General features: G+C 35.3%; 1 protein-coding gene across 9 annotated transcripts in view; it reads right to left on the reverse strand.

Annotated features, from left to right (window-relative positions):
* Positions 1-4,268: 4,268 nt before the first annotated feature.
* The window catches only part of TMEM68 (transmembrane protein 68), a 72,787-nt gene continuing 49,367 nt past the window's right edge, over positions 4,269-27,688 (reverse strand). For 8 of the 9 annotated variants that reach the window (XM_077166771.1, XM_077166772.1, XM_077166767.1 and 5 more), the window contains 3 exons: positions 26,048-26,108; positions 24,229-24,368; positions 4,269-5,609 (listed from right to left, as the gene is read on the reverse strand). In XM_077166771.1, coding sequence (XP_077022886.1) covers positions 5,505-5,609; positions 24,229-24,368; positions 26,048-26,108 — 306 coding nt within the window. In that variant the 3' untranslated portion in view covers positions 4,269-5,504. Of the gene's footprint in view, positions 5,610-24,228; positions 24,369-26,047; positions 26,109-27,688 lie in introns of those variants that run through there. The other variant, XM_077166770.1, reaches the window with a different exon arrangement.

Below are 27,688 nucleotides of genomic sequence, written 5' to 3' on the forward strand. Positions count from 1 at the left end.
TTTCAAACATACAGTATTGAATAGGGATTATTCTACCTTTATGAAATGATATTTTTATTAAAACATGGCTTTTCTAGGGGCATACTTCCTTTCAAACCAGCATACCACCTGAATGGGTGGAGACACATCTCCACCTAATCCAACTTAACAACCACTCTAGATTGAGTCACATCTCCAGGGAGATGAGCTAATTACAGAATCAAATATACAATATTGAATAGGGGTTATTCTGCCTTTATGAAATGGGATTTTGATTAAAACATGGCTTTTCTAGGGTACATACATCCTTTTAAACCAGCACATACATGCATGTTATATTTGGATACAAACATTACTTTTGGATAAATGATAAATTTTGCAATAGAAAATTTTAAAGACTAAAACCAAAAAAGAAAGGAAATTTACAGACTAAAAGAACCCACCAAATACTTAATTCAGTGAATGAAAATCACAATAAGTATCAAAAAAGTTCAGAAATTAGGATAAAATGAAACTACCAAATTAAAAACCCCATCAACTGCACAGCAATTGGAATCAAAATGGCACCAAACATCTTAAATGAGCAACAATGATACTTTAGAAGGTTATAGAAAATGATCTAAAAATTCTGAAAATGATTAATATCATAGAATCTATGCCCAGAAAATCTACCAAAAAAATGTGAAGGAGTTCAGGATCTTTAAAATCTAACTCTCAATTACTCTTTCTTAAGAAATTAGATAATATGTTTTTGCTTGGTAAGTATAGAGTGTTCATAAATAAATTTTTTCTCTATTAGAGGTAGATTTGCATTTATCTGGTGAGTCCACCTCTTATACAAAGAAAATAGGGTTAAAATGCTACAATTCAAGCTCTAAACAGGACTCCATCTACAAAAGTACCCAAACCTGAAAAGTTGACAATTTGGAAATTTAACATAATGTAAACAATTGGAAAAATACAAAGCAAATTATAATCCATACACAAGAATAATTACTATTAATATATCTACATACATACAGTTAGGATTCATTGGATTTAAAAGGAAAGTTATTTTTGCACAGACAGAAAATCAATGATGCCATCTTTGGAAAGCTGAGAGTAGTTATTTACCTTAACTTTAAAAGCATGGGAAAAGCTACAGCTGGGGACCTTAAAAGTAGTCAAAGGATTCCAGTTCTCTGTTAATTCTAAAGGTTCCCAGAGATCAGATTTCTACTCCGGACTAATGGGCATAAAAAGGGGCTGCAGTGAACTACATACCTGATATTCTTCTTGGCTACCCATTTCTAGTTTATAAATTGGCTTTTTATTTCATTCCAAAAAAAAAAAATCAGTATTTCCTCGTGGGAATGAAGAGATTGAGGAAGCTGCTCACATTCATGGAAACACATGAAACACAAATGGGAAAACTGTGCCTACTTTCAGATAGTTTTTTCTCCTCATCAAACTTCCAGACAAATTTATTTTGCTGTAATAGACAAGGCTTGAAGTAAAAAAAGAAAATTCTTATTTTATTATATAAAATTTAAATCTCAGGCTAGCTTTAATTATGCTTGTAAACATCCAGCTTTCCCCCATTTTGTGTCTGCAGTTTACCCTGAGAGGCATTCTCACAAATACTAACTTCTTGAGTTCATTTACTTTATTAAGAGCTTAGTGATTATAGGCTAATGGGCTGTTAACATTGAAAGAAAAAAAAAAAGAATGAGTATATTTTGACTTCCACTAGTTAACAGTTTCCAGTATCAAGCTCAATCTCAGTGACAGAAAATTAGGAAGTTTTTGTTATATACACCTTGTTGAAAATCTTTTTTCTTTATTGACCCAGAAAAGGCCAAAGGCAGTTCTGAATTAGAAATAAGAGGATTTTTGAGGAGAAACAATAATAGATAGCTCTTGGGAAAAACGGTATCTTCTGATTTAGAGCTATAAATACTTAAGGATATAATCTTCTATACGGTAATATTTCTATATGGTAATGTTTAGACAGCTAATTTTAAAAGTTGATGGTTTACTCTTGGAGTGCGGTTTTATCTACTAGATTGACTAATGTTCAGTATTGCCTATAAAGCATTAACCCCAAATGGGGGGAAAATTCTAAATGAAATGTCTGAATAAAGGTTAGGAATAAATAATGAGTACATGACTTTCAACACAGCTGGATGGCACACATTAGAGACTCAGAACAGAATATGCAAATACCTGTTGGAGAGTAAACTAACTGGGATGCTCAAGAAAGAAGAAACATTTCACAGATACTGAACTATTATGTAAATACCATGAAACCACCAAGAATGCCAAAATAACCCTACCAACACAGAACACCCTGATGTGCAGAAGTCAATGTGTGCAATGTGGAAGGGACTCAGTGGTTCACATCTATTCTTTTAGTTTTATTTACAGACAGGCATCATCTTTGAAAATAAAAAATAATTGCACACTATTACAAAACAAAATACCCCACTTACCTCTGGAAACATCTATCATTTCAAGGGTTCATAAATGCTATAAACGTCAAAGGATCTCATATTTAGATCATTCAAAAGTATATGCATAATCCTTTGAATAAAAAAAGGCTACTATGAGTTTATACTGATAATAAAGAAATAGGGGCAGGAGAATGGACAGCTCTTTTTATAGGAGAAAGTCAGCTCATAAATGTAGAAAAAGATTTATAAAATTACACCTTTGTAACCTCACAGTAACAGTTTATTCAGGCAAGAATCAAAAGATGCTGCAACTTGGTGGGTCAAAGTTTGATGAGGATAGGACATGCAATAGTCTCCAAGTATCTCTCCATAAAGTTATCAATCATAAAGGAAAAAAAGAGAAATTTTACAGAGAAGAAATCTGTAGGTTTGTACCCACAGGAATGCATTAAAAGAACATAGCTTTTAATCCATCGGTTGGTTTGAAATTGGGGTACATAAGAGCTTCAAACCAACACACATAATGATCCAAAAGATCACCACTAAGCACTGGAAAGGCAACAACCTCATTCATTATTTCCACCAAAAATGCATGGCCTGCAAAAAGGAATGATGAAACACCAGGCAAAAACAAACTGAGGACTATCTATAAAATAAATGGCTGATTATCTTCAAAAATGTCAGTATCATTAAAGACAAAGAAGGCCTGAGGAAACATTCCAGATTAAAGGTGATAAAGAGACAGGAAAACTAGATGCAACATGTGAACCTGGTTTGGATATTAGATCAAGGAGAAAATTCAATATAAGGGATATTATTGAGACACCTGATAAAATTAGAATAGTCTTTGTATTAGATAATAGTATTGTATCAATGATAAATGCCCTGATTTTGATTGTAGCTCTGTAGTTCTATAAACGGACGGTGTTATAGTCAAGGGTAAGAGGTAAGGGACATGACATCTGTAAATTATTCTCAGATAATTTTAAAGAAAACATTTCTTAGATACACATGGGAAGGCAGGAAAGAGGAGAAGCAAGAGAATAAAATAAATGTGGTAACAAGTTAACAATTGGTGAATCTGGGGAGGAGTACTTTGTGCTATTCATATAAATTTTCTGTAAGTTTGAAATTGTCTTGAAATGATTTTTTTAAAGGATATGAAAATTTTCCCAAAAATTTTTGTGTGCCACGCACCTGCTTCTGGAGACAAAGTCCCTAGTTTTTTCATCAGATTCTTTCTATTGAAGATTCTCCCAGCACTCCCCCCACCCACCCCCTGCCAAAAGGGTCAGGATAATGCATCCCTTTTCTAATATATACATTTCTATATTTAGTTATGTTAATTGACTTTTAAAAATAGAATTTTAATTTAAATAGCAAAGATAAATATCTTATCAAACAAAAGAAGAAGGCTTCCTGTTAGCATCAGAGAACAAAAAGAGGAGTGAAGTAAAGCAGTAAAATTTAAATATTGTAGTACAGAAGTAATAGCTTTCACTACTTTAGCAAGGAATGCTTTTATTTCTTCAGTCTTTAGACCCAACAGTTGCCTAAAAACCATTTTATCATTGCTTTTATGATCATTCATTCATTCATTCTGGAATATTTATCATTTTTTAACCAAACACTGTACATACAGGGAGGGAAAAAAGCTATAAATGATCATTAGCTGTCTCTTTTCTTTGAAATTGAAATTAAAATAATTTATTTTATTAGAAAATAAGTCTTATTTATTGTGGCTGAGATGAAAGAACATTATTGTGGGTAGGAAATGTGTAAGACAGTAAAACCAAAAAAAAAAAAAAACAGTTTAAAAATAAGAAAATGTCCCGTGCAATTTCACAAGAACATGAATTTCAATTATTTTCCTTTATTTTAAATTATGTCATTTTATGCATATTATACATATAAATACACACTTGTAATACAAAACTCTATACAAAAATCCAAGTAATTAGCATCTAAAAGGGGGGGAAGTGATACTGCTCTTGATTTCTGATACTTTATGTTTAAATACTTCTTAAATTCAGTTTTCAAGAAACAACAAATGAAAGTCATTAATTTTTCAGAGCTCTTTGTATTCACATAAATTCATTATTCAAGTACATTTTTACTGAAACAATAAACTATCTGACTAGTTGCAAAGTCAAACTGAATAAGCCACGATAATGAGCAGAAGCAGAGTTTTCTTTAGCTCTAATTCCATCAGCCTAGAATCAACTTCTAACACATGAAATGCAGAGTACTACAGTGATTTTTAACCTTATATTATTAAATCCCATATTATAGGTCTGACAATGCACAGCACACCCTATATTTTGCATATAGAATCTTATTAAAAATATAATAAACACTAAAAATAAAAATAATTAGAAATGTTATCCTAATTTCTTATCTAATTTGGAAAATAATACATCTTTTTCATTGTGCTTGGCAACTGGACATCACATCAGAAGGAATAATTTAAATTCTACGGAATATATAAATTTCTAAATGATTTTGGTATTGTTCAAATAATTTCATTGTAATTTCAGATCTACAGATATCAATCACAGCAAATACAAAGAACTTAAAATAATATTCCTTACTGTAGTATTATCAAGTTCAAAAAGTAAATCACTGAGGCACAAAAACAGTAAGTGACTTGCCCAGGGTCACCCAAGAAATGAGAGGCAGATAAAAAGAGCATTTTTTCCCCTAACTTAAGTGTCTGTACTAAAGCCTGGTTTGCTATCTCTCAAAATTAGCAAGAGATACAGAAATAGAAGTATTACCCAGGAATGTTTGTTTAACCAAGTTTGTTGTTATTAATAAACCTAACTTGAAGAATCTATATGCTTTATCATACATTATTAGGAATTTACAAATAAAATATCATTTTCTAAATTATTAGGCATGTAATGAATTATTATTTAAATTTGACACGACTGCAAAAAACAAAATTAAGACAATACAATTTTAAACAAACAAGTTCTGTGAAAGATGCCTAGTAACATGATTTTTAAAAATATATTAATTATAGAACCTATAAAATTTAGAAGACAGTACTATAAAACCTAACATATTACTATAAATGTATTAAATTATATTCTAGTTGACCTTCTGCTTTTTACGAAAACGTTCTAATAAAGCACTCATAATGTTTCCTGGTATTCTTTGGTGCTTATCAATCAAAGCTTGAACAGCATTCTTTGTCTATTAAGAAAACAAAAGAAATATTGTTATTCTTTCAGTTCTCAGTATAGATCATTTATTTTGTAAATATTTTAAAACAGTACTACGTTCAAGAAGTCCTCCTTATTTGGTCCCCATTTCCTGTCAGAATCGATGACTTACTTCTCAGTACACCAGAGTATATTACTTATACCTATGTTATCAACCCATGAATTATAGCTATTTACACATCAGACTATAAACTATTTAGAGGAGAAATCACCTTAGAATTTCTCTACCATTGAGCACAACAATGCCTTGCACAAGATAAACATTAAAACAAATCGAAGGGGGAAAAAATTCAGAGAAGTAAAAACAGTAGTAGGTAATGATTAGTAGGCAAATGGAAGTTTGAGTCCTTTCCAGCTATTAATACATTCTGGTATACTTTTCTTTCATCACTATACACACCAAAATTATATCAGGCAATGCAGTAACAAATGGTAAGAAAACTAAGAATGAGCTGTTATACTTTATGGGGTTCTTTACCTTTCTAGACAGTTAAACAGGAATTTCAGCTAAGTCATAGGAATGGAAAAGTCAATTAGAATGCATCAAGAGACCTCCTAAAGGGTGGGGCAACGGTGGGTCAGTGGCAGAATTCTTGCTTGCCATGCCAGAGATCCGGGTTTTGATTCCCGGTGCCTGCTGATGCGAAAAAAAAAAAAAAAAAGCAAGCAAGCAAGCTTCTAAAGCCATTTGTTTCCTATTAAATACATGGCAAATTTCCACATCCTTTGTTTTTAAATCAGTTTATGGCTATTTATAAGTTACTTTTTTGCATGCACACACATACATACTTCATTTTCAGACCCTAACCTTTTCATGAACCTCTTTTTAACAAATCCTGCAGCTACGTTTCTTTTCAACTAAAATTAAGAAATCTGAACCCAAAGATGCATTTTACAAATATATGTCCCTAAAAATGAGTTTTCAGATATGTAAAATGAGCATGATGCCTATTTCATACAGTCATTATCAAGATTGCATGATGCTGAGACATAGTGAGGCACTTGGCACAGGACTGACACACAGGATGTGGGCCATCAAGTGTACTTTCAAACTTTCACTCATTCATTTAGGTAAAAGGAGATACTCTGTGCTGTAATGTTAATGAAACAAGTTTCTAATTTCAAGGAGCTCATAACCTAGTGAGAAGAAACAAGTACAAAATAATTAAGATCCTTTTAGACCTAAAATGTGGCAAGAAAGGCTTCAAAAGTTCAGACTTAAAGTATTTGCAAAGTCCCCTTTGGGGAATGGTGAGAAAGGGGGAAAATTCAACTTCCCCAAGTTGAATTCTTGATACTCTTACAAGCAGTGTGGACAACCAAAGCAACAGGCTGAGCCCCCAATCTTGGGGTTTGTTCTAACCCCACAAAGGATAGGTCAAGCCTACTTAAAATTCAGCCTACGAGTCACCCCCAAGAGACCCTCTTTTGTTTCTCAGGTATGGCCTCTCTTTCTGGCCAGTGCAGCAGGCAAGCTCACTGCCCTCCCCGTCTATGTGGGACAAGATTCCCAGGGGTGTGGATTTTCCTGGTGGCGTGGGACAGAGATCCTGGAGTGAGCTGGGACTCAGCATCAAGGGATTGAGAGGGCCTTCTCGACTGGGGCAGGGGGTGGAGTGAAATGAGGTAAAGTGGGGTGTCAGTGGCTGGGGGATTCTGGGCAGAGTCAGGAGGTTGTCCTGGAGGTTATTCTTGCGCATTAAATAGGTATCACCTTATTAGTCAAGATGTAATGGAGAGGCTGAAGGGAACTGCCTGAAAATGTGGGGCTGTGTTCCAGTAGCCATGTTTCTTGAAGATAATTGTGTGGTGGTGTAGCTTTCATGATGTGACTGGGTGATTGTGGGGGTCTTGTGTCTGATGCTCCTTTTACCTACCTTATCAACAGACAAGTAAAACACATGGAATAAAAATAAATAATAGAGGGAACAAATGTTAAAATAAATTTAGATTGAGGTGCTGGTGGTCGGTGGCGGGGAGGGGTGAGGAGTATGGTATATGAATTTTCTTCTGTTGTCTTTTATTTCTTTTTCTGAATTGATGCAAATGTTCTAAGAAATAATCATGTTGATAAATATGCAACTATGTGATGATATTGTGAATTACTGATTACATATGTAGAACGGAATGATCATAAGTTAAGAATGTTTGTATTTGTTTTTTTTTAATTTAAAAATTAATTAAAAAAAAAAAAATTTTAGACTTGCGAGCCCACTGAGGGGAGTACCCATGAATGGGGTACTATATAGTCTGGGTGCAGAGGACAATTCCAATTCCAATAATGGTGAAAGAAGGTACATGAAGAAAAATGATCATATGTCAACTATTTAACGAAGGGCAAGTTAACCAGTTTGGCTGGAGTTCCAAATGTATTCAAAAGCTGAAAAGGATAATGTAAAAAAAAAAAGCCTTCAATTAAATCATGAAGGAAATTAAATACCGAATTTATTTCATGAATGAAAAATTACAGCTTTTGTTTTATATGTGTTGAGGTGTCAAGGAAGGATTTTGGGTTGATGAACTAACAGGGCTATGCATTAAAAAAATATAGAAGAGAGGAAGGATGCAGCCCAGGAAGGTGTAGGATTCAGTCTGTCCTCCAGGGCAGCTAGTAAACTGCCAGGAACTGTCTGAAACAACTGTTCGGGGGACTTTGGAGACCTGATGCACACTGTACACCAGCCAGGAATGAGTGGAAGTGCTATATGAAACACCGCAGCTTTAATTAATTCCTTCCATGCTGTGGAGCTGGTACCTACCCTCCACACCACCCTCTTCACCCTTCCCGGACATCCCCTCACTGACATGGCAGGCTGTCTTAGGTCTCTCCCTGGAAGGAAGCAGGAGCCCTCTCTACTAGGAGCAAGGGAAAAGAAACTCAGCCAGGTTCCAAGTGCAGATCTGGTTAACAAATTTGGACTGCTGAATACCAGCTCCAAGCACATATAAATTTCCAACATAAACAAGAAAGAAACCCAGAGTTCTGTTTCAGCCCCACTCCCAATAGGGAGCAGGCAGGGCTCACAGAAAAAATAAATAGAGGCTTCTGGAATTGGCAGAGTTTGTTGTGCCCCAAGAAAAGGGGACAGAGCTGGGTACCAACTCTAGATCTTAACTGGCAAACCTGAGATTCTGGGGACCAGCTCTGAAAACATCTTTTCTTTTAAAGTAAACCATTAAAGAAAGCAGCAGACATTTTCCATTTTCAGCCTTGCCCTAGGCAAGGGTGGAAATGGAGCTTACTGAGAGACAAAGTAACTAATCAGACAGAGGAGATATTTTCCTAAAGGGCTTATCTTCCCCAAGAAAAGGGAAGGGGGGTAGGGCCCAAGTCAAGTAGCAGCTTCTCATTGAGTGAATTTACACCCCAGAGGCTAAGATAACAGCAGTAGTTTCAACCCACAAAAAGGAGAGCCCCAGGGGTCTAAATTGTAATCTTTTAGAGCAGACATATTAAGTCTGGAGTGGTGATTATTATGTCCGGATTTTGAGAGGCTGTTTTGTATATATGACATGATATTTAGAGATAAGAATGAAGCTGAACAGGTTGGGGTTAAAGTAATTCAGAACATTGGGGTAAGGAAGACAGTGTCTGTATTTCAGAACCACACATACTCTTTGAGACCAATGGAAGAAAGGTTTATTTGATCTGGAACTGAAGTTTTCTGTAGTGCATAATCTAATTCAACCTATCTGTATAGCTCATTTGAACAACTGAAACAGAGAGCACAAAATGAGAAAGAGGTCCTTTAATCCTGTATAGATTATTGTAATGTCTGGAAACATCCTAGAGGATATTAACCAAATAATCAAAAAGTATTAGCAAAGTCCCCTGAGGGAGGGGAGAAGAAAGACTATGGAACTATTAAACCTTACCACTGGGCAACCCCCTGACACTGTGTCAAACTTTAGGGACACCCAAATCAATAGGCCATGCCCTCGATCATGAGGCTTACTCTTGTGAAGCTTATGTAGCAGTAGAGAAGCTCAGACTACATATAGGCATGCCTAAGAGTTACTTCTGGAGGACCTCAGTTGTTGCTCAAATGTAGCCTCAGTCTCTCTAAACCCAACTCTACAAGTGAAATCATTGTCCCTCCCCTACGTGGGACATGATATCCAGGGGTGAAAGTCTCCTTGGCGACATGGGAGAGGACTCCCAGGGATGAAACCAGACCTAGCCCTGTGGGATCAACAATTCCATCCTGGCTAATTCGGGGAGAAGAGGTGTAATTTATAAAGTATTAGTGGCAGAGAGAGTTCAAATAGAGTTGAGAGGCTACTCTGGAGGTTGCTCTTCAGCAACCTTTAGGTAGACCTTGCTACCTATCATAACCTGCCAACCGCCAATCAGGACCATTCCAGCCAATCCTAAAAAAACACCTAAGGCAATTTATAAGATTCCACAAGGGTTCCAGGCACTAGAGTAACTTGCCAGAAACCTAAAACCTCCAGATGGGTCCCTGTCCAGACAAGTCCTGAAACCTAGCTCAGCCTCTCCAGAACATCAGATAGTTCCATCTCCCTACCCCATATCAGTGACAGACCCTTCCAATATCAAAAATTTAGAATGGCCATAGCCCAAATGACTCCAATGAGATGTATGGAAAAATAAAAGGTAATGGTGGAATTATACATAGAAGACAGAACTCAACAAATGAATATGAACGCTGAATCATTAAACTGATATCTCTTTTAGTCTCCAGTATTTCAGAGCAGCTAGAAGTAAAAAATTAAAATTGTGAAATTGTAACCCATGTCAAAGTCTGAAATATGTTCTACAACTATTTGTGGTGCTGTGCTTGGAAATTTATAGCTTTTTTGTATATATGTTATTGTTCACAAAAAAGAAGGAAAAAAATGTTGATTGTGATGATAAAAAAGTATTTAAGCCCACTAGCCTTCTATATTCTGGAGCAGCTAGAAGGAAAAATACGAGAAGATCATATGGTAGCCCATGACAAACTCTGGGATCTATCCTATAACTACTTCTTGAACAGTACTTTGAAAACTATTGCTTTTTTATTTCTTTGTTTTGTATATATGTTATACAATAAAAAAGTTTAAAAGAAAAAAAAAAAAAGTACACCTCAGCCTGTCTCAATACCTCCTGGCAGGAGAGTGAAGGGCTCTGCCTGAGAGACCTGTAATTTTCCCAGCCTGCATAGAACAGGGAGCTGAAGAATGGATCTTCCCCAAGAAAAGAGGGGGTACGGGGTTAGGCCTAGCATAGACAGTAATTGTTATTTAGAGAATTCACCCCAGGAGCTGGGAAAATATAAACTCGTTAAGACTACCTTCCCCACAGTCTCTGTCTCAACCACATTCCTGGGAGGGAAAGGCTCTGCTGAAAATTAAAGGCACAATACCACCTTAAGCCTGTAAGGAGCAGCGAACTGACAAGCAACATCTGCTGGGTTGGGAAGGAAAATCACAGAATTAAGGGGCTTCACAGGAAAGACTGGCACAGCGCTGGATCTCAACCCCAGGGAACCTTGATACTGATTAACACCCCTTTCATGGTTCCTGGGCCATCTTGTCTGAGAAAAACTGACTGGAGTAGATCAACATTCCCTGAGGAGGAAGAGGAAAGATGTTCAAACAAATCTTCTAAATCAATTCAATGAGTTGAAAGGAAATGTGGCAAAAGAGATGAAGGATATAAAGACGCTACTGGGTGATCACAAAGAAGAACTTGGAAGCTTGCAAAAAAAATAAATAAATAAATGACAGAACTTATGGGAGTGAAAGACACAACAGAAGAAATAAAAAACACAATGGAGCCATACAACAGCAGATTTGAAGAGCCAGAAGAAATGATTAGTAAACTAAAGGACAAGACATCTGCTATCCTACGAACAAAAGAAAAGATAGGAGGGGATGCAAGGGTAGTTCAGTGGTAGAATTCTCACCTGCCACTTGGAGACCCAGGTTTGATCCCCGGCCCATGTACTTCCTAAAACAAACAAATAAAAACTAACCAAACAACAACAAAAACAAAAATCAACAAATGGTGCTGCAATAATGGGATACTCACACAGAAAAAGAATGAAATGTGACCCAGCAATACAGCATACAAAAAAAAAATGGATAGGGAAAAAAATTAAATAATTTGAGCAGGGTTGCAGGGAACTGAATGACAGCATGAAATGCATGAATATATTTATCAATATCCCAGAAGGAGAACAGAAGGGAAAGGGAGCAGAAAGAACAATGAAGGAAATAATCACTGAAAATTTCCCAACTCTTATAAAAGACATCAAATTACAGGCCCAAGAAATACATTGTACCCCAAACAAAATAGATCCAATAGACCTATTCCAAGACACTTACTAATCAGAGTATCAAATGCCAAAGACAAAGAGACCATTCTCAAAGCAGCAATCCACCACACTCAAGGGAAGCTTGTTAAGACCAACTTCAGATTACACAGTAGAAACAATGGAGGCCATGGTATGATATATTTAAGAAACTGAAAGAGAAAAACTGCCAGCCAAGAATTCTATATCTGGCAAAATTGTCCTTCAAAAACGAGAGAGAGTTTAATTTGTTTACAGATAAACAGATACTGAAAGAGTTTGTGAACAAGAGACATGCTCTATAAGAAACATTAAAGGGAGTGCTATAGACTGATAGGAAAAGAAAGAGAGAGAGGTTTGGAAGAAAGTGTAGAAATGAAGATTACTGGTAAAGGTAGCTAAAAGGGTAAAAAGAAAGGGGAAAAAAGATATGATACAAAGAAATAACAAAGATTAAAATGGTAGAAGAAAGAACTGCCTTTCCGGTAATAGCATTGAATGTTAATGGATTAAACTCTACAATCAAAAGACATAGATTGGCAGAATGGATTAAGAAACAGGATCCATATATATGCTGTCTACAAGAGATGCACTTTAGCCAAAGGTTAAAAACAGGTTGAAAGTGAAAGACTGGAAAAAGATATTTCACAAAAACAACAGCCAGAAGAGTGAGGGCAGATACACTAATACCACACAAATTAGATTTTAAATGTAAAGCACTAAAAGAGGTAAAGAAAAAGAACACTATGTATTAATAAAAGGGACAATTCATTAAGAAGAAATAACAATCATAAATATTTATGCACTTAGCAGAGTGTTCCAAAATACATGAGGCAAACTCTGGAAACAATGAAGGGAGAAAAAGATACCACTACATTACTATTTGGAGATTTTGATATACCACTCTCATCGATGGACAGACTATCTAGACGAAGGATAAATGAGGAAACAGAGATATTGAATAACATGATAAATGAACTAGACTTAACAGACATTCACAGAACACTGTACCCAACAACATGGGATATATATTCTTCTCAAGTGCTCATGGATCATTCTCCGGGATAGACCACATGTTGGGTCACAAAGAAAGTCTCCATAAGTATAAAAAGATTGAAATCTTAAAAAACACTTTCTTAGATCCTAATGGAATGAACCTAGAAATAAATAACAGTTGGAAAATTCACAAATATATGGAGGCTAACAAGACTGTCTTAAACAACCAGTGGGTCAAGGAAGAAATCAGAAATCAGTATATATTTCATGGCAGATGAAAATGAGAATACAACATACCAAAACATGTGGGATGCAGCAAAGGCAGTGCTGAGAGGGAAATTTATTGCCTAAATGACTATATTAAAAGAGAAGAAAGAGAAAAAAATCAAGGAATTAACTGTTCACCTGGAAGAACTAGAAAAGGAACAACAAACTAACCCTAAAGCAAGCAGAAAGAAAGAAATAACAAAGATTAGAGCAGAAATAAATGAAATCGAGAACATGAACAACAGAGAGAATCAATAAAACTAGAAGTTGATTCTTTGACAAATAATAAAATCAATGGATGCTTAGCTGGGCTGAAAAAGAAAAAAGAGAGAGGACGCCAATAAATAAAATCAGAAATGGAAGAGGCAACATAACTACTGACCTTGAAGAAATAAATGAAATGAGAGAATACTGTCAGCAACTGTATGTTTCAAACTAGACAACCGGAATGAAATTGACAACCTCCCCCAAACCAAAAACAACCAACACTCACTTCAGAATAAACAGAAGACCTCAACAAACCAATCACAAGAGATCAAATCAGTCATTAAAAACCTACCAAGAAAGAAAAGTCCAGGACCAGATGGCTGAACACGTGAATTCTACCAAGCATTCAAAGAATTAGTATAAATCCTGCTCAAACTCTTCACAAAAATTAAAGAGGAGGGAAAGCTACCTAATTCATTCCATGAAGCCTGCATCATCCTAATACCAAAGCCAAAGATACAACAAAAAAAGAAAATTCCAGAGCAATGCCTCTAATGAACACATATAACAAAATCCTCAACAAAATACCAGCAAACTGAATCCAGAAGCACTTAAAAGAATCACACACCATGACCAACTGGGTTTTATTTCAGGTATGCAAAAGTGGTTCAAAACAAGAAAATCAATTCATGTAATTCACCACATCAACACTTCAAAGGGGAAAAACCACATGATCATCTTGACTGATACAGAAAAGGCATTTGACAAAATTCAGCAGCCTTCCTTGGTGAGAAAGAAGGAAATTTCCACAACATGATAAAGGGAACATACTATTCAACATTGTGTTGGAAGTTTAACTAGAGCAATTAGGCAATAAAAAGAAATAAAAGGCATCCAAATTGGAAAGGAAGAAGTAAAACTTTCACAGTTTGCAGATGATATGATCCTGTAAGTAGAAAATCCCAAAAAAATCTATAGCAAAGCTACTACACCTAATAAACGAGTTCAGCCAAGTGGCCAACTACAAGATCAACATGTAAAAATCAGTAGTGTATCTACACAATAGTAATGAACACTCTCAGGGGGAAATCAAGAAAAAAAAAATCCATTTATAGTAACAACCAGAACAATAAAATATTTAGGAATAAATTTACCCAAGAACATAAAAGACCTATTCACAGAACACTACAAAACACTGCTAAAAGAAATCAAGGAAGCCCTAAATAAACGGAAGAATATACTGTGTTCATGGATTAGAAGACTCAATATAGTTAAGATGTCAATTCTACCAAAAATGATTTATAGATTCAACGCAACACCAATCAAAATCCCAACAACTTACTTTGCAGAAATAGGAACACCAATCATCCGATCTACTTGGAAAGGGAGGATTTAGCCCTAAATAGCTAAAAACAGCTCGAGAAAGAAAAATGAAGTGGGAGGTCTCACAGTACCTGACTTTAAAGCATATTACAAAGCTACAGTGGTGAAAACGGCATGGTACTGACCTAAAGACAGATATGCTGACTGATGGAATCTAATTGAGTGTTCAGAAATAAACCCTATCTATAGACGATTTTTTTTGGCATGGGCAGGCTCCGGAATTGAACCTGGGTCTCCAGCATGGCAGGCAAGAATGGACAACTGATTTCTGACAAGGCAGCTAAGTCCACTCAACTGGCACAGAACAGCCCTTTCAACACATGGTGCTTGGAGAACTGGATATCCATATCCAAAAGAATGAGAGAGGATTCCTATCTTACACCATATACAAAACTTAACTTAAAATGAATCAAAGACCTAAACATCAGAGCAGAGCTGAGACCATAGAACTTTTAGAACAAACTGTAGGAAAATATCTTAAAGATCTTGTGGTAGGAGGTGGTTTCCTAGGCCTTATACCCAAAGGGCAAGCAATGAAAGAAGAAATAGATAAATGGGATTTCCTAAAATGGGTATAAAAAGACAGCATATGCAACGGGAGACATTATTTGGAAACCACATGTCCAATAAGCATTTAATATTCAGGATATATAAAGAGCTTCTACAACTCAACAACAAAAAGACGAACAACCCAATAAAAAATGGGCAAAAGACATGGATGGACACTTTTCCAAAGAAGAAATACAAATGGCTGAAAAGCATTTGAAAAGATGCTCAATTTCACTAGCTATTAGGGAAATACAAATCAAAACCACAACAAGATACCATCTCACACTTACTATGATGGCAATTATAAAAACAAAACAGAAAACTACAAATGCTGGAAATGATGCAGAGAAATAAGTATACTTATTTACAGTTAATGATAATGTAGAATGGTGCAGCTGCTCTAGAAGGAAGTTTGGCAGTTTCTCAGGAAGCTAAAGATAGAACTGCCATATGATCCAGCAATCCCATTATTTGGAAGAATTGAAAGCAGGGACACAAACAAGCACCTGCACACTAATGTTTTATAGTGGTATTATTCATGATTACCAATAGAAGGAAACAACCCAAATGTCCTTCAACTGAAGAGTGGATAAACAAACTGTGGTATACACATACAATAGAATAGTATGCAGCTGTAAGACATAATGTTAAGTCATTATGCGTGCAACAATATGGATGAACCTTAAGGATATTATATTGCACAAAATAAGCCAAAAACAAAAAGACAAAAACTATATGGTCTCATTAATATAAATTAACTATAATAAGCAAACTCTGAGAATTAAATTTGAGAATACAGGTTATCAGCAGATAGAAAGAAGGTCGGTAGAGACTGGGCATGTAATGTTTAAGGAATACAGAATATTAAACAAAAATTATTGTAAAGGTTCAGAAATGAATAGCACAATATTCACAATATTGCACATATAACAAACAAAGCTGACTGTGAATATGGTTGAAAGAGGAAGGCTAGGGGTACCAGAAGGAATGATAAAGGATAAAAACCAGAACTGTATAACTTAACAAAACCAAGAGTAGACAATGATGGTGGTTAATTGTACAAATATAAGAAAGTTTTTACATGAATGAGAACAAATTTATGTCATTATTAGAAGGTCTTAAAAAATTGATGGTATATGGGAAAAATGCAATTAATGCAAACTAGGGTCTATAGTTAACTGTAGCATTGTAATAGTCTTTCATTAATTGTAACAAAGGCAGGATACCAAAGCTAAATGTCAGTAAGAGGGGGGGTATAAGAGAGGGCTGTGGAATTTTTTTTTTTCTTTTCAGAAGAATTGGAAATGTTCTCATACAGACTGTGGTGGTGAATGCATAACTACGTGATTATACCAGGAGCCACTGAGTGTACACTAAGGATGCTTTGTATGGTGCAAGAAAAAAATGGTTAGAAAAAAATAAACAGAAAACTACAAGGGCTGGGGAAGATGTGGAGAAAGAGGTACCTTTCTATTCACTGTTGGTAGGGGAGGAGAACGGTACAGGCTCTCTGGAGGGCAGTATGGCTGTTCCTCAGGAAGCTAAGCATATGGTTGCCATATGATCCTACAATCCCATTACTGGTATATACACGGAAGAACTGAAAGCAGGGACATGAATAGACATTTGCACATAGATGTTTACAGCGGCATTATTCAAGATTGCAAATAGATGGAAGTGGCCCAAGGGGCCTTCTGTTGATGAACAGAAGGGTGAGCTGTGATGTATACATATGACAGAATATTGTGCAGCTGCAGAAAGGAATGAATCATGAGGTATGCAATGAGGTGAATGAAACTTGAGGTCTTATATTGAGTGAAAGCAGCCAGAAACAACAGGACAAATATTGTATGGTCTCACTAATCTGAACTTACTATAATGAGCAAAATGTGAAAATTTAATTTGAGAATGTAGGTTACTAGAAGATACAGAGTAGGCACTCTGGTCAATCGATGATTAAGGAATACAGAAGCATCAATAAAGTTTTTTGTAAAGGTTCGGAAATGAATAGCACAATATTGTAAGTATAATTAACAAAATGGAGAGTAAGTATGGTTGAATGAGGAAGGCTAGAGTCATGTTTGTCACCGGAAGGAAAGCTAGAGAATAAAAAGTGGGACTTTATCACAAAACCCAGAGTGGGCAATGATGGTGGTTAATTATATAAATATTAAGAGATGAACTAGAAATATTACGAAGTGTTTATAGGGTGTCATATGGGAAAAAACAATTAATGTAAACTAAGGTCTATAGTTAACAGCAACATCATAACATTCTTTCATTAACTGTAACAAAGGCACTACATCAAAGCTAAATGTCAATAACAGGGAGATATAAGAGGTATGAGATTTTTTCTTTCAGAAGAAATGAGAAAATGATAAATTTTTTCTTTCTCATATTGACTATAGTGCTGAATGCAAAACTATGTAATAAAACCAAGAATCATTGATTGTACTCTTAGGATGGATCATATGTGTGAATAAAAATGTTTAAAAGAAAGAAAATGCAATGCCTACAAAGATCACCAATGACTTCCTTCTGTTACTAAGTCCATTGGGTCACCTTTTTACTCTTCATCATTAGGGACCTCTCAGTCACTTCAGACTACTCCTTGCTATTATGCCAGTAACTTCCAGAAGCCTCCACGCTTCTGTTTTCCTCTAGTGGTCAGGCTGCTCCTTTTTTATATTCTTTTCAGACTCATCCTCCTCAAACCAGGCATTCACTGACTTCTTCCCCAGTGGCTCAGTAATCTCATCCATTTCCATACTTTGATCACCATCCATTTGCTGATGATTCCCAAAGGTATCTCTCCACCCTCACCTTCGAGCTCTAGATATATATGTTCAGCATGATTCTCTCGAATATCTCAAACTCAACATGCTTAATTTAAGACTAAATGAACATTCTTTCCTCTTACTCTGTGCTTTCCAGAGTTCCCTGCTATCTCAGCAAGACACTAATATGCATCTGTTTGAGCACGCCAAAACTGGGGAGTCGTCCTCAACCACACCTGCTCCCCATTCACAGTATCCAATCCACTGGCAAGGCCCATTAGTTTTATCTCCCAGTACCACTCACATCTATCCACTTCTCTCCATCTTCTTTCCACATGTATATGTAAATAAATCCATGGCATTATGTGTATGGCTGTGAGTATGTTTGAGAATGAAGAGAAAAAGACCAAAAAAATAGAGACAAACATGAAAAACATGGAAACAGAACAATGGAGAGAAGATGGCCTAAGAGAATTTTAAGAAAATACTGAAAATGTTCTCTTTAGAATTATTACAGTATATTCCAATTCATATTTAGATAGTATTTACAAAATAGCTCTTCTCTACAATCAAATATTTATATAGTCCACCACCCATTTTTAAATGAGGTTTTATATTTACATTTAAATATTAATTTAATTTCAAATTTGATAATCCAGGAATCATTTTACTATAGTTTATGCTTATATTATTAATATAAATAATTTTCAAAAGGAGAATTTCAAGAATCCTTTATTTCTAGTACACTTTATTTCAATAATGCCAACTTTTTTTTAACTTTTTTATTAATTAAAAAAAATTAACAAACAAAACATTTAGAAATCATTCCATTCTACATATATAATCAGTAATTCTTAATATCATCACATAGTTGCATATTCATCATTTCTTAATAATGCCAACTTACAATAAAAAATATGGATATAAAAACTATATAATAAAGTGAGTTTGCCTAAGAAATTCTACTGAAACATGCTTTGGTAGACTATTTCTGTTACTTTAAGTACTGATAATAAAGTATATAAAGTAACTAGAGACAATAACTGAGTTATTTCAATGATTTACAAAGGCCTTTTTCTTAATTTCAATTGGTAAAGTTTTGCTATATTTATATATTTGAATATATAAAACATCTAACACCACGAGCGTTATGAATATAAGTGAATTTTTCTACCCTGGTAGGAAAAATCAGGTAACTGGAATTTGAATAGAAATATATTTTCCTCAGCCGAGAAATAAGGGGACACGATTCATTTAATTTTTGACTAAGAAGAAACCCTAAGGCCATCTAATTCAATTTCTCCAATCTACAAATAAGGCAACTGAGATCCAGAGAACATACCATTTATCCAAAGTGACACTGCCGCCTAGTGGCAGAGCCCAGAGTAGACCTCAGATACAAAAACTTCCAAGTCAGGCTTTTTTATTTTCCTTTTCTCTCCATTACCTTTTTACAGACTATAAAAATTCACAGTATTTTTTTTCAAAGTGTCCCTAACTAGCCCTGACTGTTAAAAGAACAAAACAGAGGTTATTTATATCCTAAAGGAGAATGCATATTTAGGGAACAGCAAAGAACTCCATTATGTTAACAAAAAAGTATATGTGGGTATAAGCAATGCCAAAAGGCAAAGTTTCAATCATGGTATAGAGGCTGCTGGGTCTGTGTCTTTGCAAAGGCACCACTTTAGAATGAGAGGAGAGTTTCTGTTTGGAGACTATGTCCCGACCCTAAAAAACCAGTGGGAAAGGGTTTTACTTTCAGGACAAAGGAGAGAAATAAACTATGAGAGTATTGGTAATAAACCAAAAGAATAACCGGAACAGTCAGTTCTCTAAGCGTGACATTCATGGGCAACAAAACACATAATTTATCATTAATGTTACCCTTACAAGACTTCTGACATACCATTTGCACAGCCGTATTCAAGGGTCCCAGAATGGCAGACTGCATTGTAGTTGTTCATTACTCTCCCTTCTGGGGCCCTGGGAAGTATGACAGGTCCTGCCCCACTTAGGCCCAGTCTGGCTGTGTAACCTGCTTCAGTCAATAAGATAAAAGTGGGAGTGACGGGAGCCACTTCCAAGTAGATGCTTTAAGAGACCTGTCCTGGTTCCTCTCCTGACCTTTTTCTTCTGCTGTGAGATTGCCAGCATCCCACACAGGGGTTCTTCTCTCAGCCTGAGACCCAGAGGGAAGAAGACATGAAGTAAAGCTGCAGCTGAGCCTCAATGGAAACATAAGGAGCAAAGCTGCAGCTGAGTCTCAATGGAAACATAACAGGAACAAGAAGAAAACTCGATTGTTGCAAGCCTCAGAGATTTTGTAGGTTTTACTACAGCATTACCTAGCAAAGCTGACAGAACTACCCAGTTTTCTGAATTTTCTCAGGTGGAAAACAACAATAACAATGTCTAGCCTACAGGGTAAATGTGAGGATTAAATCAGACTATGTATGCAAAAGGCCAGGGATAGCATTCATAAGCCAAAGACTTTCATCTCATTTTCCAAGGGAGTTGATAACATGACTTTTCATTGCTCTTTACATAGTTTTATTCTCTCTGAGTATAACTGTAAGCTGAGTGGTCTTTTCTCACTCTCATCCTCAATATTTTTTTTCTTTTTTTTGCATGGGCAGGCCCCTGGAAGCGAACCCAGGTCTCAGGCATGGCAGGTGAGAACTCTGCCATTGAGCCACCATTGCCCACCCGTCCTCAATAACTTTTTTTTTTTTTTTGGCTTTTAAAAAGGGGAATTTAATAAGTTGATAGTTTACAGTTCTAAGGCCGAGAAAATGTCCCAGTTAAAGCGAGTCTATAGAAATGTCCCATCAAAGGCATCCAGGGAAAGATACTTTGGTTCAAGAAGGCCGATGCTCAATAACTTTTTAAGTATTAATATTACTTATCATTCCTACTTTTCAAAGGACCTCACCCACTGGCTTTTAATGCCACAGAAATCTACTTCTTCTTCCTCTCTGAAAGTTCCTTTTCAGTCTGCTTTTGATGTTCCTCTTCCTTGGTCCACTTGTCCTCTGCTAAAACTCCTACAGTTCTGTCTCCAGTTCTCTTCTCTTTTCTCTCTCCCTGAACCTGCCTTGAAGGTTATAGCTTCAAGAACTGACTCAATACAAATAAATTCCAAATCTTCATCACCAACTCTGACTTTCCTCCCAAATTGCCATAAAATATTTCTAAAAACCTACATATAGAAACAGATTCCTAGATATCCTGCAGGCAACCATATCTAATTTCTTTTCAGGTCAGGTGGAGTTTACTTCTTTGAAAATCTCTCAAATCTGTTCCTAGGTTGCCCTTTCAAGTAAATAAGGGGATCATTATCTAATTCATTCATTCATTCATGACACATTCATTGAGATCTAATTAAATACCTGACATTGTGCTGGGAAATGGAGATACTAGCATAATGTCTCATCTTAAAGAGTATACTTTTATTTATATACAGCTACAATAGTAGAGGGGAATTCTAGATACAATGGTGGCACATGCACAAAAGTTTCTTATTATCCTTCATTTAGGCCAAAAGAACTAATTAAATTCTCTGCTTGTAATCTCTCCTTCATCAATATTCTAAGCAAACATGCTTGTCAGAGTCATCTTCATAAACCACTGTAGAGGAAGAGGTTATACTTCTACTTGCTGTGGCCAAAACAAACTGAGTGGAAGTGACATGAGCCCCTTCCAAATAGACACACATTCTAACTGAAATGTATATGGTATACGAATCCCTAGTTTGATATTTAAGGTCCTGAAAAATGTAGCTCCTACCATTTGTGTGGATGTGAATATGCATTTGTATGTGTGAGCATATGTGTATAATTTGATATTGGTCACAGGAATAAGTAAAACCCACTGAAAGAATTTCAGATTAGGATAGATGGATATAGATAAAAACAGAGATTTTGTTGATGAAAATTTCTAGTAAAGAAGATAATTGTAAGAAAGTTTATAAATAATATTACATAATCATTTCTGATCATTCTCATAAAAAGGAGAGTTTTCATAGACTACCATTAAAAAGAAAAAAACAATAAAGGGCTCACATATTAAAATAATAATAACTCCTATTTCTTTTCCAGTCTCTTTTTTTACCAAACCCTACCTCCTAGGCTAGAGATTATCCAGGTAAGTGTTATTCAAGGGGGAAAAAAGGCCCGGTAAGTATGGCCAGATGAGACAGACAAAGTTAAAAAGACCTCTTCACTGAAGGGCTCCTCGGAGCACTTAGTATGTTAACGTTATATGGGAAACTCAAGAGGAAACCTCCAGGGTGGTGTTCCTCAGCCTTGCTGCTCCAATCCCATTAGGTGTAGTCTTTGCCATCACTGTTCCTTTGTTCATACTCTTCCCTCCTGTCCCCAAATCCGCATATCCACATCGTGCCCACCTTTCAAGTGCCCTCAAATTTGCCCACCACAAATGCCCTCAGTCTATGAAGTTTTTCCTATTGTTTTCCCCTCACAGTACAGTCTCTTCCCCTTTGGAGCTTCTACAGGTCTCTTTCAAATTCAGTCTCTACATCGCTTCCACTGATCTTTCTAAAAGGCAAGCCTATTAGATCACTCTTTCTGCTTTCAATATCTCGTGGCTCCTGTTGGTGTTCAGAGAACAAAATCTATTACAGGCTCTCATAGTCCAGACCCCTTCCACATTTCTAGTTTCATCTCCTACTATATCCTTTCTAGCTATACCAAACTGCGCTCAATTCCCCAAAGATTTTGTCATTTCACAGTACCATATACCTTGGCATATTCTGGTTCTGCTACCTCATTATTCCTCATCCAGCCTACACCTTTTTGTCTTTCAAAACTAAACTCAAGTATCACTTCCCTCAAAGAGGCTTTCCTATTCTGAATTAGAGACCTTTCCTTTGTGCTTCCACAAACCATAAGCCAGTGGTTCTCAAACAGGGAGACTGTGTCCCCAGGGGATATCATCTGGCAATGTCGAGAGACATTTTTTTTTTTTTTTTTTTTTTTTTAAAGGAAAGACAGAGAGAAGGAAGGAAGGATAGAAGGAAGGAAGGAAGGAAGAAAGGGAAACATTTTCTTGTTTTATTGTATTCTGTTTCTCCGTATTTGTTACATGGGCTGGGGCCGGGAATCGAACCGAGGTCCTCCGGCATAGCAGGCAAGCACTTTGCCCGCTGAGCCACCGCGGCCCGCCCGAGAGACATTTTTGATTATCACATCTAGAGAGGTGCTACTGGCATCTAGTGGGCAGAGGTCAGGGATGCTGGCAAACATCCTACAGTGCACAGGACAGTCCCACTCTACCTCCCCACCACCAACACAAAATGTCAACCATGCCAAGTTCAGAAACCCTGAACTTCAAAAGCAAAGCATTCTTACAACACTTACTACCTTACAAACACTTATCATCCCAACTAGACTATAAATTCCTAAATTCCTAAGATAATAACAGTAGCCAGCATTCATGAAGCACTTACTACATGCCAGGAGCTATTATAAATATTGAACGTGAGTGACTAGTTACATGGACAGCTCTAAGAGCAGAGATACACAGGTGTTATTCTCTTCAGACTAGGAGAACCCCAGGTTACAAATCTAAAACACAGTGAAGCTAGGAGTTACGTGATTTATGAACCCACAATCTTACCCATTATTCTATTTTCCTCTTAGGATATTACTACCAGAGAAGCATACCTGATTGCTTTCCAGAGCCAAAAGCCGTGGGCAAAGCTTGCTTTTTATTCGAAACAAACACTTCCTAACTTTTTGAATTATCAGTTTCTAGAACCGGGTTTCTCTAGCTTGGCACCAATGACATTTTGGATGGATAATTCTGGGTTGTGGGGCTGTCCTGTGCATTGTAGGACATGTACCAGCATTCCTGGGTTTTCCTCTCTAGATGCCAGTAGCATTCCCACCCTCAATCCCCCATCATAGCAATAAAAAAATGTCTCCAGACATAGCCAAATGTCCCCTGAAAGGTAGACTCACCCCTATTTAAGAACCCCTCATCTAGAATATGGTTACAGCATATACTGATGAACAGAAAATAGAAATTTTTAAACAAATAATGAAAAAGAAAAATTTGTCCATATACTAAGAAAGAAAGAATAATTTACCTTTTCAGCTAATTCTTCTGCTGTGATCTTTGGATCATATGGAATGGGGTCACCTAAATAAGTACGTAACTTCACTGGAAAACCTCCATACATTGGAGCAAATGGATAGCGGAATTTTTCATAAAGCCATCTAAATAACCCTGTTTTAAAGTAAACAACATCATTTTAACTTTAAATATTCTAAGTAATTATAAATCTTCAAATGAATTTTGTAAGACTTATAAGAAAGTGACAGAGAGTAATACCTCTTGGCAATTAAAACATAACACTTTTAAAAAGATGAGCTTTTAAATACATCAGAATTTTAAAAAGGCAAATCAATTATTTCAAAACAAAGGACAGGACTGGAAAACAAAAGGCAGAAGCCGAACAATCTAGAGACTCACAAGTAAGTTAAATGAAAAAAATGTGAAGCTTAAAATAGATTTATGTAAACCTGAGATTCTAATGTACCAATAAACTAGGTAAAGGAACTAAAAAGATTACTGTTAAATTAGGAAGAACAAAACAAATGCAACAAAGAATTACTAATGCTAATGACCACGTCTGAAATTTAACAGGCCAAATCTATACGGGTTAATAATGTAAAATAAACTGATGGATTAAGACTGTTTTTAAGAAGCACACAAAAGCATCATTGAAGAAATAAAAACACAATAAGCAACTTGAAATCCATAGTCATGGGAAGCACTGAAATTTTAAAATTCTGTTTATTTATGGAAAGAGATTAAACCATAAATCCCAAATTAAATCTTTAAAAAAATCACTACATGCTAATTTTTAAGGTTTTTGACTCTAAAACTAAGCAAACTAAAAAGGTAGTCAAAAAGAACAAAAAAGCACTTTACAATTAAAGAAATAAAATGAGGGTGAATTTATGTTCTGCCATGTAAATTCTGAAGAAGAAATGGGACAAGAGGAAATTAGAAGAAATAATTCAGAACAAAAGTTAATTATCTAATTCATCTGCCTTTCCACTCTTAAAAAAATTGGAAAAAAATAAAAAGCAAAAAAAATTAAGACCTAAAAACTCTTATGGAATATTAACAAAATACCAAATTATCATAGAAGAAAGAACAGCAGTTAAAAGCTCTTCAGTGTCATTAACAATATAATAGAACTAGGGATACAAAGTATAAACAATCAAAACACAAAAACTACAGGGTAGAAAAATAAATTTCATAATAAAAAGCTAAAACCACATCACAAAGACATCACAAAGAAAAGTATAATCATTATTCTCCTATAACTGGATTCAAAACTTATTCTGTTATTATTAAATTAATGGCAGGCAAAATAATTTTTTAATGTAAATGCATTATGGTTCAAAATATTTAAATAAGAAGTGGCAGAAGTAAAGCAAAGCAAATGGTATCACCTCAGGTTGTTAATCTTAGTTCAATAACACGTCATCCCTTTCTAAAGCTCTAAATTCTACAGGATTGAATTAAAAAGACGATCTGGATAAAATGTAAATTTGTTCTAAACCTACACAACAAGGGTTAACACAATAAATTAAGTAATACACAACAAGGGTTAACACAATAAATTAAGTAATTCGCTCTGAAATTTTAACTCCACTACAAATAAGCTTCAATATGTATATGATACTCTCAACAAAAACGTAAAGTCTAAGAACCATTACTTACAACTAATTATTATGTAGGCTTTAAACTAAACAAAATTTAAATGGTTTATCCATTTTCTAAAGTAATAATTCAAAAGCATTCCTAATAGGGTTCAAAAGCTCAAATACTTTAAATATTACATCTTAAATATTATATTTAAATTAGAAAAAAAAATATGAATCAGGACTTACTTGTTCCTCCAAGTGATCTAAATCCTTCTCGAATATTTTGTGTAAACATAGGAATGATGGGCTAAAGAAAAGGAGAATTCAAATTAAAAAAGGAAGTAAATTAATCCATTCAATATCTCCATTAAACTAGTATTCTAAACTTTTGAGGATGGGTCTGAGATTATGAAAACAACATATTTTAAAGTTACACTTGACTAAGTGTGATTTACCAGACTAATTGCAACGTGAGTTTTGTAAAAATATGAATTGGAAATACTACCCCCTACTGGTCATATATAATATTTCATTTAGCAACTTTTCTCATTCCACATAAAATCCTTAAAACTCAAACTAGAAATTGTTCATTTTATTGAATAAAATGAATGTGGTAAACTGAATTGGTTTCAGTGAGTTATAGAAGAATATGCTCACTGAAGAAAAATTACAAGCTAATAGTCTAAGTAGTACAAGTTATTCTCTCAAAAGGGAAAATTACAGAAAATTAAATGACACAGGTATTGTTAAGATGCTGACAGAATTAGTGAAATGCTGTCTTTGTGAGCTTATTACATCTAAAATGTTCAACATTAATGAAAAGTAAATTTAAGATTCTATGTAAAAAAAGTAAGAGAAAGCATACACATTAAAGAATTCTTTATATCATTATGAATTCTTTATATCAATTTGGAGAATTTCTGCTTACACATAAGTTAATGATTTTATTTTTTCCAAGACTATCAATGCTTAAACAACTTCTCAAACTGGAGACCTGAAAGAAATCTCATAAAATAATGAAGTACGTTGTAAGGCGGTTATATGCCACTGCAAATACTGAAATAAACAAAAAAGGGAATAAAGCACTTCACAATGTACAAATTATACTGAATTAAATGTTTTAAACTGTGTATGTGTGTATGGCAAGTATCATATTATTTATAGTCTGGCTCACACAGAACTACTTGCTTACTAAATAGGATTTAAAATGTCTGAATAAGCTAATATTTAAAGTCATTTCTATTCAGCTTTGGAAAACAGTAAAATGGGGAGGATTGATGGAAAAAGATGACAGGCATAGCTTTCTCCATAAAACATATTATCACCTCACTTACACCCAACTCATAACTTAGTTGCTGCATTTCTCTGCTCACCAGAGCAGAACCCCCTGATGACAAGGACACTGTTCTGTTTGCTGCTATATCCCCAGCACCCATGACAGCGCCTGAAATAGAGAAGGTGCTAAAAAAAAATGTGACGGATGAATCAATGAATGAATTTGTAAACAGAGCAGGGAGACAATGTTTCAATAAATTAGTTCGTATTCTCTTCATGTGAGGGTCAGAAATAGGTAGAAGCAATCTCAAACTCAGGAAGAAAAGTCAGGTAAAAAAAAAAAGCAATGAGGGAAATGAATTAAAATTTGATGGAGGTAATTCACAAAGCTAACACATAAAAAGATAAAGTACACTGAACTTGTAAAAATTCAGATATATGATCTAGGAAACCATCACCTGTACTGTAAAATAAAATGATGGCTGAAATTCTAATGTTTTAAATAGTTATAAAATGACAAGGAGGAACAGGAAACTTTCAATCCATATATGTACTATTTTGCCTCTTACAGCCAGTCCTCCTGGGTCTGCCTGCTGAAAGGACAACCTAGTA

This window comes from Tamandua tetradactyla, chromosome 6 (genome assembly GCF_023851605.1).
Source record: "Tamandua tetradactyla isolate mTamTet1 chromosome 6, mTamTet1.pri, whole genome shotgun sequence".
NCBI classification, from domain to species: Eukaryota; Metazoa; Chordata; class Mammalia; order Pilosa; family Myrmecophagidae; genus Tamandua; species Tamandua tetradactyla.